Here is a 14,276-nt window from a genome sequence, read left to right as displayed (position 1 = left end):
GTGTATATTTTTGTTTAAAACAAATATTTTGAAAAAATGAGAAAACCTTCCCTAGACTTTGATGTACTCTAAACGATAGTGCAAAAAGTTTACCTTTTCCTTGCATATTTTTCGAGTTATCTTGTCACAAAAAATCGTGCAATATTGTCAAAAGTGAACTATGAGAAATCGACGTTTAGTAAAAAAATGTCAAAATTATGCACAAAATGTCCTTATATTTTAAAACGGCAAGACTTTCACGCTTGTAAAAGCTGTATATGGTGCATGGTCTAAATATGCATCTTTTTGCACCAATGAATTTATAATGTCTGCTTTTAGTGTGCGCCAAAATTCAAAATAATTAAAAAATCTAAGTGGCATTTTGACTGCAAATTTTTGTTTTGTTCACACCACATTTGCCGGCGTTAACAACATACCGAATGCGCCTTGACTGCGTTGGATATACGCGCAAGAGAGTTATGCAAGGCGTCGCTTGACGACGAATCGCATCGCAGAATCACAATATTTCGCATTCAAGCATTTCTGACTCATTATTTCCGCCAATTTACTAAGCTGTCTTGAGCCATGTGACTTTTTAGAGTTGAAAAGAGTGAAATAAATCAAGCAAAAATACGTGTAAATATTAACAAGTTGTATTTAATCAGTTTCAAGTGAAAGAATACATCTTAGTGTTGATAAATATCAAGAAATCTCAAATTCGGGCGTGGACGAATGTATCTTCCATTACTCTGGCCTTAAATCCAACTGAAGTGACCAAATGGTAGGCTATTATATGGTCTACTTATGTCTGCTGTGCTAACATGTACAGATTTTTTCCATTTCCACAAATCAAATAATTCTGATTTCATTTTACTTCACCTACAACAAATGAAAATGATATTAACACAAAATTTTCTCACAAGCTAGATAAGACCCTAGGTTATCTTCATGGAAAATATGAAAGGGCTACTACTACCATATATGTATAAGTTGAGATATGAGGATGGAGGTTTTAGAATTCATGACCCTTATATACTGCCCCTCTTCTTTGTTCATGGTGGTCATTTTAATGATCCTTATTGTCACTTCGACAGACACATGAAAAAAACACCAGTCAATTTGTCTATAGAAATTTCTTGCTTAAAGAAAAAAAAAATTCTATGAGATATACTTACATTTTTCTGATTTCCTTGTTTTGGTCACCCAATATGTGAAACATTCCATCTAGTATCTCTGGTAGGTAAACCAAGAGATTGATGTCTGGGACGGAGGCTAGAGTTGTTATCTGCACAAAATAATTCAGTAAGTAATGATCACATACCATACTAAACCAAGAGTTTCATGTCTGTGATAGAGTCTACTTTTGTTATGTGGAATGATATAAAAATAGATAGAATCAGCTATCAACTATATACAGATATATGCAGAAATGCCACTTGGCGTTGTCAAAACTTCCTAAAAAACAAGGACAAATCCTGAAATGCATTTTCCCTATCCTTTTGCACAGGAAGGGTAGAGCAAAGATTTCCTGAATTTTGTCAATTTTAATTGAAATGTCATGAAACCAGGAAACTTTTAGAAAAGCGGTATTTCTAGGATATCAAAGTCAAGTCTATTTTACCTGACATTCAATTGTTTATTGCTTGTTTGTTTGGGGTTTTTTTTTGCTGTCTCAAATACCCTATTGTCTGTAACAAACGCCCCGGGCGTTGCATTTTTCCAAAAGGGGCGTTTATTGGAGGTGAATTGTCAGTGAAAAAAACTTTAAAATCAAATTAAATTTCCCAATGGTGCTCCTGTACAAAGTACTACTACCATTATATTTTTGTGGTAAATACGTCAAAATTACAACCGTAAGTGCATCATCAAGCAAGAATCTGGTGAAATTTTACCATAATTAGGCAATGAAATGGATGGAAGTTTGAGTCATAATAGGTTTTGTCCATGCAATTTAGTGATCGTCTCTGACAAGACTGACATGACTGATGCAAGTTTTAAGCTTACTCACACGATATAGCATGGAAATGTTTGCATTTTTGTCAATTTTTCACAGAAAAATTGGAGGGGAGGGAGCGTTTTTAGAGGGGGAGCATTTATTACAAACAATACGGTATGTCAAATTGCCAAGTGGTTACACACCATTAGTAACTACTGGTATATAAGAATTAAAACCATGTAGCTATTCTGATGATAACAAAAAAGGCTATCAGATAACCAATCATGTATATTGTTATTATTTCATTAAATTTCTTACCCATGAGAGTACAAACTGCTTGGCAAATGAATTAGTAGTGTACATCCGTTCCCTCAATACAGGTACAAAAGCTACCAGGTCAAATGATGAACTCTCCGTTACAATGTCCTGAAAGATACAAGATAAACTTTAAGATGTCAATGGTGAAACATATCTACCAGCTACTGCAGGTGACACAGGGGTCAATTATTAAAGTTGGGCCTGAGTATACTGAATTCTTTGCTGTCTACCAACTGTGAATATATATGTCTGTGACTTTGGGTGTGTGCCATAGTGCGACTTTCTATCGGCACCTGTATCCAACCACACTGCTGTGACAGGATAATACTGTCAAGTACATAATCCCCGTAAAAGACAAAACAAAACATGAGGGAGTGCAACTACCCCTCTATATTCCTTGTAACACAATCTTAGCATGCAAAAAAAATCCAGGGGAGGAAAATTAGGAATCTGAAAAGATTGTCTAAAACTTGGCATTGTTGGCACCAAAGTGGAATTTGCCCAGAAGGGGAGGATTTGGGAAAAAAAAACTTGCCACTGGGGGATGGTGGTGGTGGTGGTGGTGGGGGGTAATGTCTAATGTCACCCTGGCACTGCCACTGCACACACACACACACACACCCCCACACACATATAATTAAATAGATTATTAAAGAATTCAACTTTTTTTGAAAATCTAAATTCATGTTTTCTTCAATAAAAGTCTTATGTAAAATTGTGTCACATTGGCCTAGTCAGCAGCAATCGCATCATTTTGGGCAACAAATTAATGTAAACTTTATGTTTATATGGAAATTATCATGTTTGTACAATGTTTATACAAATTAATCTCTATCCTTTGCACAGGGTCATACCATAGCCCTATAACCATACAAAGTAGGATGGGACATCCTGATTGTGGTAAAGGAAATAATAGATTGATACGGGTTACCAACCTATGACAACAACATCTGTAATACAGGAAAAATACACACATGTCATGACTAAAATTGAACCATGAGGAAATGTGTAAGCTTTTACCCTCCTCCACTGATTGAAATTTCTTTCATAATAGTGATACATGTAGATAATGAATTCATATAAATATTGATTTTAATTTGCCATCAACTGGTTTGGGCAGAATATAAATTAGGGCTATACCTGGGAGATACATTGTAGGTCAAACTTCACTCCATAAGAGCACAATTGTCCAATTTTTCTAAATTTATACATTTCTTACTGGAAGCAAAATTTTATTCCAAATTTCAATATTCTCTTCATAATCCTGAAATTTCTGAAATAAGCTTCCCTGGATTCCACAACACTTCCAGGCCTGATATCAACAGTTGTAACATGTATCACAGATAAAAGACTTTCAAGACCTGATATATGTACATATAGGGTGTCCCCCAAAATGATTATCACCTATCAATAGTTAAAGTTCTTATGGTAGTATAAAGTTGTACTTGCTATTAGGGAACAACCCAAAAGTTTGATATGCATCCTATAAACGAAAATGCTTTTGTTAGGAGGATGACCCACCCTCCCTGTAACTTAAATGTGAAATTATGAAAATTTCAACCTAAAAAGATCAACTTTGACAGATATTTTAACTAATTTTTTACAAACATAATGAGACATTTTTACCTCTTCCCTCTTAATGAAAAGACTTCCATTTATAGGACATCATCAAACTCTTGGTTTATTCCCTTAAGGGGTACTATGCCCATTGTATTTTCTTTGTGCTTTTTTTTTTTGCATTTAAAAAAAAGTTGCACAAAGTGGTATGCAAAGTGAAGGGGCAAATCTTCTCGTTCTACAAGTGACATCTATATCGATGTAGCTTACATGCTTTTAAAGGTAAGCCAAAAAGTGGTACATTAGTGATGTACCACTTTTTGGCTTCTACATTTAAAAGCATGTAAGCTACATTGATATTGATGCCACCAATAAAACAAGAAGATCTGCCCCTTCATTTTGCATACCACAATTTAAAAACACAAAAAAATCCAATGAGTGTAGTACCCCCTTAAACATGGATTAGAATCACAATATCTTTTCATCAACTTGCACTCACCAATCATTGCTATAAATTATTGCACAAAAGCAAACATTGACCTTCAACATCATACTCTTTAAATGTCAGGATTAAACATTTTGGGACACCCTATATAAATTTCTTGTACATGCATGATGAATTGTGGCTAGTGTGTGACTCAAAAGTGAACCACAATAGTGGGTATTTTTCTTGCACCACATGATTGAAATATTTAAGTAAGTGGAGATACTAGAATAAACAAATAGCGACATGCAGAAACTTGTTTCTATTTAATTTAAAGACATACTTTTATATAATTGATAAACAGATTTTCATATCATGAAAGGAATCATCTTAGAAGGGCATTTTGTGATCCACAGCATCATTTATTTATTTATTTATTTATTTATTTATTACACTTTATCACTGGCACAGAATTACAAAAAATATATAATATTGCATATAAGTTACATCAAAAATTACACAATATTATGAAAGGAACATTAGTTTTAAAAGTCCAGTGAATGGCTGGAGCGAACAGGTGCCAGGCACCTCTAAGACCGCCCCCACCAAAACCAAAAAAGAAGGGAAGGGAAAAATAAATTAGAGGGGGAAAATGCAGGTAAGTTACATTTGCCTGCAATTTGGACAATTACAAAAGGAGGTCCAAGTGCAAACAGAAGTTGCATCAAAGGTGCGAGCAAATTTGGACTGGTAAAACTCCAAAACTTGTTGCTTAAATGAAGCAACAGAATTTGTAGATCTGATAATACTAGGGAGCTGGTTCCAAATGGGCACCATACGCTGAAAAAAGCCCATCTTGTGGCACTCAGTTTTAGAAAGCTGATTTACCAGCAACAAAGGATCAGAGGAAAATCTGGTGGTGGGACGGTCTTTGTTAATACCATTAAAAACTACATAATCATCTAGATTGATGTCATATAATCCCAGATTGCACTTGAAAAATATATTGAGATCAACATATTCTCTTCTAAAACTTAATGGAAGAAGAGTTAGCTCTGTTAACCTTTCTTTGTACTCAGCCTCGGGACAATCTAAAATGAATTTAGTTGCCCTTCTCTGGACCCCCTCAACTTTCTGGATGTTGCGCTTTGAGGTACCACTCCAGAGGGGACTGCAATATTCCAAATCACTACTGAACCAAGGCTGAGTACAAAGTCCTGGATACATTACGAGGGGCATTGAAGCCAATGGTGCGTTTAATCATACCAAGTTTTTTGTTACACTTTTTAACAACCCTGTTAATGTGATCATCCCAAGTGAAAGACGAGGAAATATCAAGACCAAGATCTTTGATGGAACTAACACGGTCTAGAACGGCACCATTCATTTCATAATCATGACGAATTGCATTCCTACGTCTGGTGATTGTCCCCCCACTTTTCTCAAAAAAAGTTGAGATTTTTATACCACTGGAAACCTCTGGCTACATGTTTATGTACAAAATCTTTCTTGCAGATTAATTCGTTTAGCAAAAATATTGTGAAATTTGAATTATGTTCTGGTACACCAGAATGAAATTACAATACATTGTCTATGGAGCAGTGTAATACACATAATCATGCATAACTCGCAAAAACAAAATCAGAATCAACTGAAATTTTGGAAATAAGCTTTTTTGTGGATATCTACTAAACAATTTCATAAAAAGAAGATGCTAGGATCACCAAATATTCCTTTAATGTGACTTTTCATCTTTTCACTCTTTATATAAATGTCTGTATTTAATATCTCAATCTACAAGAGGTACATGTGTGTTTTTTAATGCTAAGGCTGTGCAATTATTATGAGCTTGCCAAAAATTGCTTACCCTCCCCCAATTTTACCTTCCCACCAGGGCTCATAATTATTGCACAGCTCCTAAATGATCCCCAACCTGGGTTGCCATCAAACAAATTTTTTCTTTGCTTTTAAGCTTACCTTCATAAGTCGATCTAACAGTTCTGAGCCATTCTTGACATTGATATCAGTATCTGCTGCAAGCTACAAGACAACATGAAGAGAAACATTTTTAAACAACAAATAAAAAAGAACCTTATTTATCCCTTAAATTTGACCTTTTCTGTGAGATGATTGCCACAATTTAAAACTTGGGTGAGAGGTTCTTGTGACCACATAATCAAATCTGAGAGAATGGATCTGAGAGAATTCAGAAAGGAAAGAATGATAAAAAACAGCAAGATCAAATGTTTTGGCATGAAAGAAGGTCAAAGACGGTCAGAAAGGGTCATTCCCCTGATATGAAGAAGACGGTACAAATAAAAATGTTGGACTTCCATATTAATTATTTTTATAATAGGATTTTTGATTGCTTTCTCTTTCTCTCATTCTTTGAATTTCTTCTTTTTTTTTTGGTTTGTTCTTGATTTATACATTGTAGGCCTACTCATCTGCTTTTAATTACACTAAACAGGCACTTTGTTGACATTTACCTTGCTGAGTACATTGAATATAGTGTTGAAGTGTTGTAACACAGCACTACGTGCTATCTTGACGATATTATAGAGAGCCTCACAAGCGTAGTATCGGGTTCTGCTGTCAGGATCACTGAAACATGCTATAACTGGTTTGATAAGCTGAGGTAGATAGGCTCCAGATTCCTGCAAATAAAAATAATAATAATAAAGAATGTCATTAACCCCATGAGAACTACCTGCAGATTGGCCAAAATTAATATTGTGTCCAATTTTGAAGCAATCAAGGAGGGTATTAGTAAGATCGTCTGCAAATGCAAGTTTGACCATAAATGGTTTAAAGCCAAGTCATAATTGGCAATTGAAATGAACATTTCAAGTTATCAACCAATCAGAAATGCTGTCAAATGACCAGTAGTGTCCAGGGGGTTAAGTTTTAGCATAGACAGGGGAATATTTTTCATTCTTAGTCAGTGGGAGTGGTCTAGTTCGTAGACACATTTCTGATTGGACAATCGCATGATTTTGGGTGCCGTCTATCAGGCCGTAGACGACCCCACGTCATCATGCGTCTTGATAATCCGTAACAGCGTGTAGAGATGCGCGTATGTATCACGCTGGATGCGTAGACTAGTGCGGAATACGCGAACGCGCTAGCAGTAAGCGCAACAGAATACTTAAAGTTGTAAACAAGTTTCGTTCATTTTATAATGAGGGGAGTTTTTATGACGGTAACTTAGTAAAAAAAAAAAAAAATTGTTTACAGTTATTAAAATAATATTTAACTGACTAAGAATGAGAATAAGCGATAGGAATTTTTATTTTGCCTATCCTCTACCTATGATAGAGCGACAGGCAGGTCCAATATTTTTATCGTAGTTGCGCCGGCATCCACTACTCAAAATATTGGACCTGCCTGTCGTCTATCACACGGTAGAGGATAGGCAAAATAAAAATTCCTATCGTTTATTCTCTAATCCGTGTATGAAGGACTCAATGGATTCACCAATTTCGGGTACAGGGAGTGACTGGTTGAACTCAATAAAAAACAGCAATAAAGAGTGGACGTAAATTTAATGATTGAGAGTGATGATGACAGTATTTGCCGGAAGCCCTAACCCTAACCCAAACCTGTTCCAGCAAATACGGTCACCTCTTTACTGGATTTTAAGGGTGATCTGTTTAAGTATGAGAATAAAAGTATTGTTTTGAACTAGACCCCGCTGTGTCTCTTTTTAGAGGTTAATAACTGCACATAGGTTATTTGGAGGGCATTGTGAAAAATCTCATTTTGCCTTTGGAACCGAGGAATATCCCGAGGGATATTCCAAGGTCCAAAGCAAAATGTTTAGATTTTTCACAATGCCCGACAGATTACCGATGCAAAGTTATTAACCTCATTCATAACCGTCACTTTAATCTCTTCACCTTACAAAATATCACAAAATTTTGCTCAAAAGTTTATAAAAATAGATGATTTTTACATCTTCCGATTCTTCCCTTTCCAAAAATCGATCAGGCTAAAACAGGACGACCAATAACAAAAGTGCGTATCACAATCTATGCAAATATGGTAGCGCGCAATCCAAATACGGCAGGCAGCGCGCGCAGTTTGTTCACAAACGCCGGTCAATTGTGTGCGACATTGGAACAATTACGCATTTTGCAGTCAATTGTGAGATATTAATTAATTGGATCGCACGCATCATGTTTATTAATGAGGTTATGAATGCCTGATATAAAACGGAGGTAGCATTATATTTTTATGTGGAACGATGCTATCTCCTGTGTTATATCAGGCTGGGTCTCCGATACTTTTGTTCTCTACATCACTAACCTTGCCCAAGCCAATGGCCATAGCAGCCAATGCAATGAGTCCTCCTTTGCGTGCATTAGGGTTAGACGATAATGCAAACTCTGAGCCCAAGACTGAGAGAAGTCTTTCAATCTGTTCTGTACTGTTGTTTGCAATCAGGTCTCTTACAAGTCTGCAAAGAGAATATGTGTCAACATAAGCAACCAGCCCTCGAAGTAACCCACGGCATTTTGCCGTGGGTGCCCATCCCCACTGCCGTAATGCCCTCAAAACATGTCCTTTTCAGTGAAAATCCAAGGCAATTCTCAACTTGCCCTAAAAAGTTGCAGTGCCCTTCAGATCCTTAATTCGAGGGCTGGTAAGAACTCAATACTTAGCATACCATATGTGCTTACTATCAAGCGCTTTTGGAAACATGAAATTGTACCAAAGTCTGGCGCTTTACCAACTGAGCTACATGGGGTTGAGACACAAATATGCAGGCTTACTTGTTCTTATAACTATGTGTATCGATAATTTGCTCAAAACCCTTTACACTTTTGTGGATGGGGCACTTCATGTTTGCATGTTTTAAAAGCGCTCGATAGTAAGCACATATATGCTAACTATCAAGTTTTTACAGTATGACATTTTAACTTCTGCATGTGTACTACACCTTCAAAAAGTAACTGGTGTATAAATGATCCTATAAATTAATAAGTTATTACAATGTAGCTTCCAGAGAGCCTCTTAGATGCTATGACCAAGTTCAATGCGCACACGAGCGACATAGGAAAGGCATTATATTAATTCCCTTTTGCGTTCCTTCATGAGCACCGAATACAGCTTTGACGTGTAATCAACCAATCTGATTACCGGTCTGTTGTCATGATTGTGGGACGATGGAATTAGCCAATTGATAGGGACCAAACTTCTGTGTTTACGCTGTCTACGCACTATTAGGTAAACAAAGCACTAAAAGGTAAACAAAGTCAGTACTTTTCTGAAAGCAATCGTAGCAAGGTCAGGGTTCCCGCATCTTGAAGCCTTTAAAATTCAAGGACTTTCAAGGTCCAAAATCATGATTTTCAAGGACTTACCACAACACACAAATCATGATGTGGCTCTCCATGACTATGAGGCATGTATTAACGAAAGTGTACAGCTCCTCTCCACTCCCCAAATTTTGTCAAAATTATACTTTAGGTAAAATTCCAATTTTCAAGGACTTTGTGCAAATTCCCAGGACTTTCAAGGCCTTGAAAAGGTGCTTCCAAATTCAAAGACTTTCAAGGACCGTGGAACCCTGCAAAGTATATTGATTCACATCAGATATTTGCCTACCTACCTTTCAATTTCTAGTGCTGCCCCTTTCCTCTTCTCATACATCTTATCACTCAGAGCTCGAGCACAGTTTGGGGTGAGCGGACTGAAGTCCTGTACTTTATCTGACATTTTGATTCACAGGTTCCAACTTATCAGTTTCTATCAACTATCCGTACAGGCGATGTTATGAAAATAATGTCACACAGCTGATGATTTCTACAATGTAGGCTGGCAATCCTGAATAATGATTAAAAAAAGACACAAAAAAATAGAAATAAAATAAAATTTCAGATAGTATCAGATTTTGTAGCACATTCTTATAATGCCTTATAAGGCACAATTTCTCTGTTAAATACGGAAAAACAGAAAAATTCACGGAATTCAGGGTTTGCTCACAGAAATTTGAAAATCTGTTGCGCCGGAACACTTCACGCACACGCAACTACAGTCTGTCTACTCTGAAGTACAAAGTACCGACGCAGACGCACACATTGTGCCGACTTTGAAGACACGCATACCTGCAGCAGAGACGCAGCACTGCGCACTGCTAACACGCTATATACGCGCGCGTTGTCACTTTGTACTTCAGAGTGGACAAACTGTACCATATTTGCACATGGCGTGATTGCGCAGTGCTGTAATTGGTAAGTCCGTATTAGCCTGTTTGACTTTTTGAAGGACGAAATATAAGTTTTGATAAAAATTGTTTATTTCAACAAATTTTGAGTGATGAGTTAAAAATGACAGTTATGAATTCAGTTAATAACTTTGCATCAGTTATACATGTATGGCATCAGTTAGGTCGGGCATTGTGAAAAATCTAAACATTTTGCTTTGGACCTCAGAATATCCCTCGGGGCGCAAAATGTTTAGATTTTCATAAATGCCCTCCAAATAACTAATGCGCAGATTATTAATTTAATTGTATAATATGAAAGGTGAATTCAAATTTGCCATCAAACAGCATCATTTTATATCACATTTAAGCCCTTGAGTAAAGAAAGCCAAAACTGGTAACCGTTTTGTCATAGCACTTTCCATAACCAAATTACATGTTGTCAAAGATTGACTTTCATCACAAATATTCAGCCAACATTTATGCACCAATTAAAAAACAAAACAGCATAGTCTCATGATAGTGCAGTTTTTCTATGTGGAACTGCTATCACAATCCCTCTAAATAAAAGTCCATGTGCGATTGTCTCATCACAAAAATAAATCATATATTTTGGTCAAGTGAAGTAGGCCTATAGACAACATATTTATGTAGGTTTCCTTGACAAATTTTTTCTTTTAAATTTCTATGTATACGTATGTATTGTGTTCGGGCCCCGGTTTAGGCAAATTTGGCTGACTAGCAAATGAGTAAAACTATAAAGGTTTGCCTCTCAATCCTAAAACTTAATTTTAAACCATGTTATTTTATTCTCTCGGTCGGGTTCACGTCACATCCATTCATGCATTGATTGGAGTGAAAACAACTTATCGCATATTTTTATTTGCAGGGAGTCGAACCTGGCACAATTCTGTCGGTCGGACATCCGGGCTATCTCTAGTCTCGGGCCCAAACTGCATGTGGCTCACGGTTTGTTGTGAACAACAGAAACCGGCTGTGAAGGAGGCTACATAGCGTTGTTGCTGGAGTGACATTCAATTTCGGAAAAAACGACACTCGACCATGGAATTTAATTTTAAGTTTGTCAGTATTCTGTCGGTCGAACATCCGGGCTATCTCTAGTCTCTGGCCCAAACTGCATGTGGCGCACGGTTTGTTGTGAACAACAGAAACCGGCTGTGAAGGAGGCTACATAGTCGCGATGTTGCTGGAGTGGCATTCAATTTCGGGAAAAAACGACACTCGACCATGGAATTTAATTTTAAGTTTGTCAGTATATAAACGGTAAATCAAGTAAGTTTCTTTCACTCTTAAGACTTAGAAGCGGTTGTTTGATTCCACTGACTATTTGCGATCGAAATTTACATAACACCAATGACAGAAATCATCAACAAAAATCGCATTGGGACTTGTTTTCACTCGAACATCATCAACCGGAAGTGACGTTTTAAATTTGGACCGACCGAATATAAACGGTAAATCAAGTAAGTTTCTTTCACTCTGAAGACTTAGAAACGGTTGTTTGATTCCACTGACTATTTGCGATTGTAATTTACATTACACCAATGACAGGAATCATCAACAAAAATCGAATCAGGGACTTGTTTTCACTCGAACATCATCAACCGGAAGTGACGTGACACGAACCGACAGAATAGTGTGATAGCTTGAGATACACTCCAGAGTTCAGTGATTGCGAATGTTGTTTTCACTCCAGTGCTATTGTCAGCCGGTTTGTGCCCGGATGTCCGACCGACAGAATTGAACATGATGGACAATACAAAAATAATTTTGACCATAGTAGAAAATAAACGGAGATTGCAGCCATGAAAATAATAATGTTAATATTGTTCTGTGACATTGACACTCATTCATCATCATGATCATGTTCATTGGCATTTTATATTTATGTCGATAGGCCTACAAAGTACAAGGCTACATGATTTTAATTAAAGCTTACTCACACTGATCACATTCATGACATTCACGATCATGCATGTCACTCACAACACAAAAGTATAAAACATAACATAGCTTACCTTCACAAAATATGATTGTTCACCATACTTCATCAAAAGTCCGTCATCAACTTCCTTGACAAACCAAAGCTCATACATTTACATGTACTAAAATCTTTAATCACAACTTCTCGCTCAATCAGCAGTCAGATGATCGGATCAGGTGGCACTTTACGCCACCACGTACAGCAGGTCATGAATATTAATGAGGTTCTGTGAACCACTTCATGTCCAGTCAGGTTCAGAGGCGAGTTATATAATGCGAGTTACGGTACTAAATCAAAAGTTGAGTTAATTTTCAACATGGAATTGTTTGACAAGTTGACATGGAATATGCAAATAAATGACCAATGAACCAATTTACCAGAGAATAAAAAAAAAACGGAAAAAAACTCACTACACCAACCAGCATAGATGGCTCCCTATGCAGATTGGTGTAGGCCTACTTGTGACAGTTGGTCATTTGTTTGTGCATTTAATAAATTAATATCGTCAGCCTGCTACGCTAATTGCTAAAGTCATTTTTGTAATGTTGAGAACAAAGTACAAAATATGGTTAGCATGCATTTAAACATATTTATTCACCAGTCTTTGCACAAGAACAAATGATAATAATAGTAGGCCTATATAGGCCCCTACTAATACGGGGAATAATCCGAAATAATTAGAGTGATTATCATCATTGATAGCTACTTCATCAATACCCTTATTATCAGTAGGCCTATATAGATAGCTACTTCATCAATACCCTTATCATCATCAGTAGGCCTATAGATAGCTACTTCATCAATACCCATATCATCAGTAGGTAGCTACTTTATCAATACCCTTATCATCAGTAGATAGCTACTTCATCAATACCCATATCATCAGTAGGTAGCTACTTCATCAATACCCTTATCATCAGTAGATAGCTACTGCATCGTACCCCTATCATCAGTACTAGCTACTTCATCAATGCCCTTATCAGCGACTTCATCAATACTGATACTAAATCAGCGGTAAATTGCTGTTTCATAAATACCATTAGCTCTTATGAATACTAAAGTAACCAAATTCCCAGAGGATGATGATCTGAGAGTGTAAAATACTATAACTTATAGTATAAGCATCAGTATACACTTAGTAAAAATATTGCACATTCGGCTGTTAAAATATAGGCTAAACTGGAACCCAATTAATTGGGCACATAGAGACAAATAATTATTTCCAACTCTCTGCACTGTAGGCCTACTCCTATAATAGCAACCCTGCTCTCCTCAACATGCCAGCGACATCAATTTATAAATTACATTTTCCACGTAAACATGGTAAAAGCAACAAGGTGGCAGCAAACAGAAAGAAAGACTAGAAGGCTATATATTTGTACACAAATACGGCTATACCCGCATGTTATCGGTGTACCCAAACTTACAGTCCTTATTTGCTGAGGCCTTAAAATAAAGAAATTGTATGTGTAAAAAGTGAAAGTCCAAGTCACAAGCTTTAATTGAATGTAGGTTGCACTGTCGTAGCACTTAAAATAAATATATTGTAAAAAGTTCCCTCCCCAGGGGAGTCGTCTCTCTTATTCTCCATAGGGTGCTGTTGTCAGTCTCTCTTACTCACAGTGAGGCTATGCAATATGATTCAGGGGAAACTATTCCAGAGGGAGTATGTAAATTAAATGGAACAGCCATTCCAGAGGGAGTATGTAAATTAAATGGAACAGCCATTTCAGAGGGTGTATGTAAATTAAACGGAACAGCCTTTTTTAGGGCCATTTCAAAGGGAGTATGTAAATTAAATGGAACAGCCAATGGGTATGTAATTTAGCTGGAACAGCCTTAACGCATC

At 36.7% G+C, this 14,276-nt stretch overlaps 1 protein-coding gene across 2 annotated transcripts in view; it reads right to left on the bottom strand.

Annotated features, from left to right (window-relative positions):
- The window catches only part of LOC140135981 (protein VAC14 homolog), a 30,001-nt gene extending 17,407 nt beyond the window's left edge, over positions 1-12,594 (bottom strand). The window contains exons 1-7 of one of the 2 annotated variants that reach the window (XM_072157684.1): positions 12,462-12,594; positions 9,829-10,043; positions 8,523-8,673; positions 6,704-6,871; positions 6,192-6,254; positions 2,234-2,341; positions 1,155-1,264 (exon numbers count right to left, since the gene is read on the bottom strand). In XM_072157684.1, the coding sequence (XP_072013785.1) occupies positions 1,155-1,264; positions 2,234-2,341; positions 6,192-6,254; positions 6,704-6,871; positions 8,523-8,673; positions 9,829-9,935 (707 nt within the window). In that variant the 5' untranslated portion in view covers positions 9,936-10,043; positions 12,462-12,594. The remainder of the gene's footprint in view (positions 1-1,154; positions 1,265-2,233; positions 2,342-6,191; positions 6,255-6,703; positions 6,872-8,522; positions 8,674-9,828; positions 10,044-12,461) is intronic. The other variant, XM_072157685.1, reaches the window with a different exon arrangement.
- Positions 12,595-14,276: the final 1,682 nt, after the last annotated feature.

This window comes from Amphiura filiformis, chromosome 16 (genome assembly GCF_039555335.1).
Source record: "Amphiura filiformis chromosome 16, Afil_fr2py, whole genome shotgun sequence".
NCBI lineage: Eukaryota > Metazoa > Echinodermata > Ophiuroidea > Amphilepidida > Amphiuridae > Amphiura > Amphiura filiformis.
This window is presented reverse-complemented; position numbering and strand designations above follow the sequence as displayed.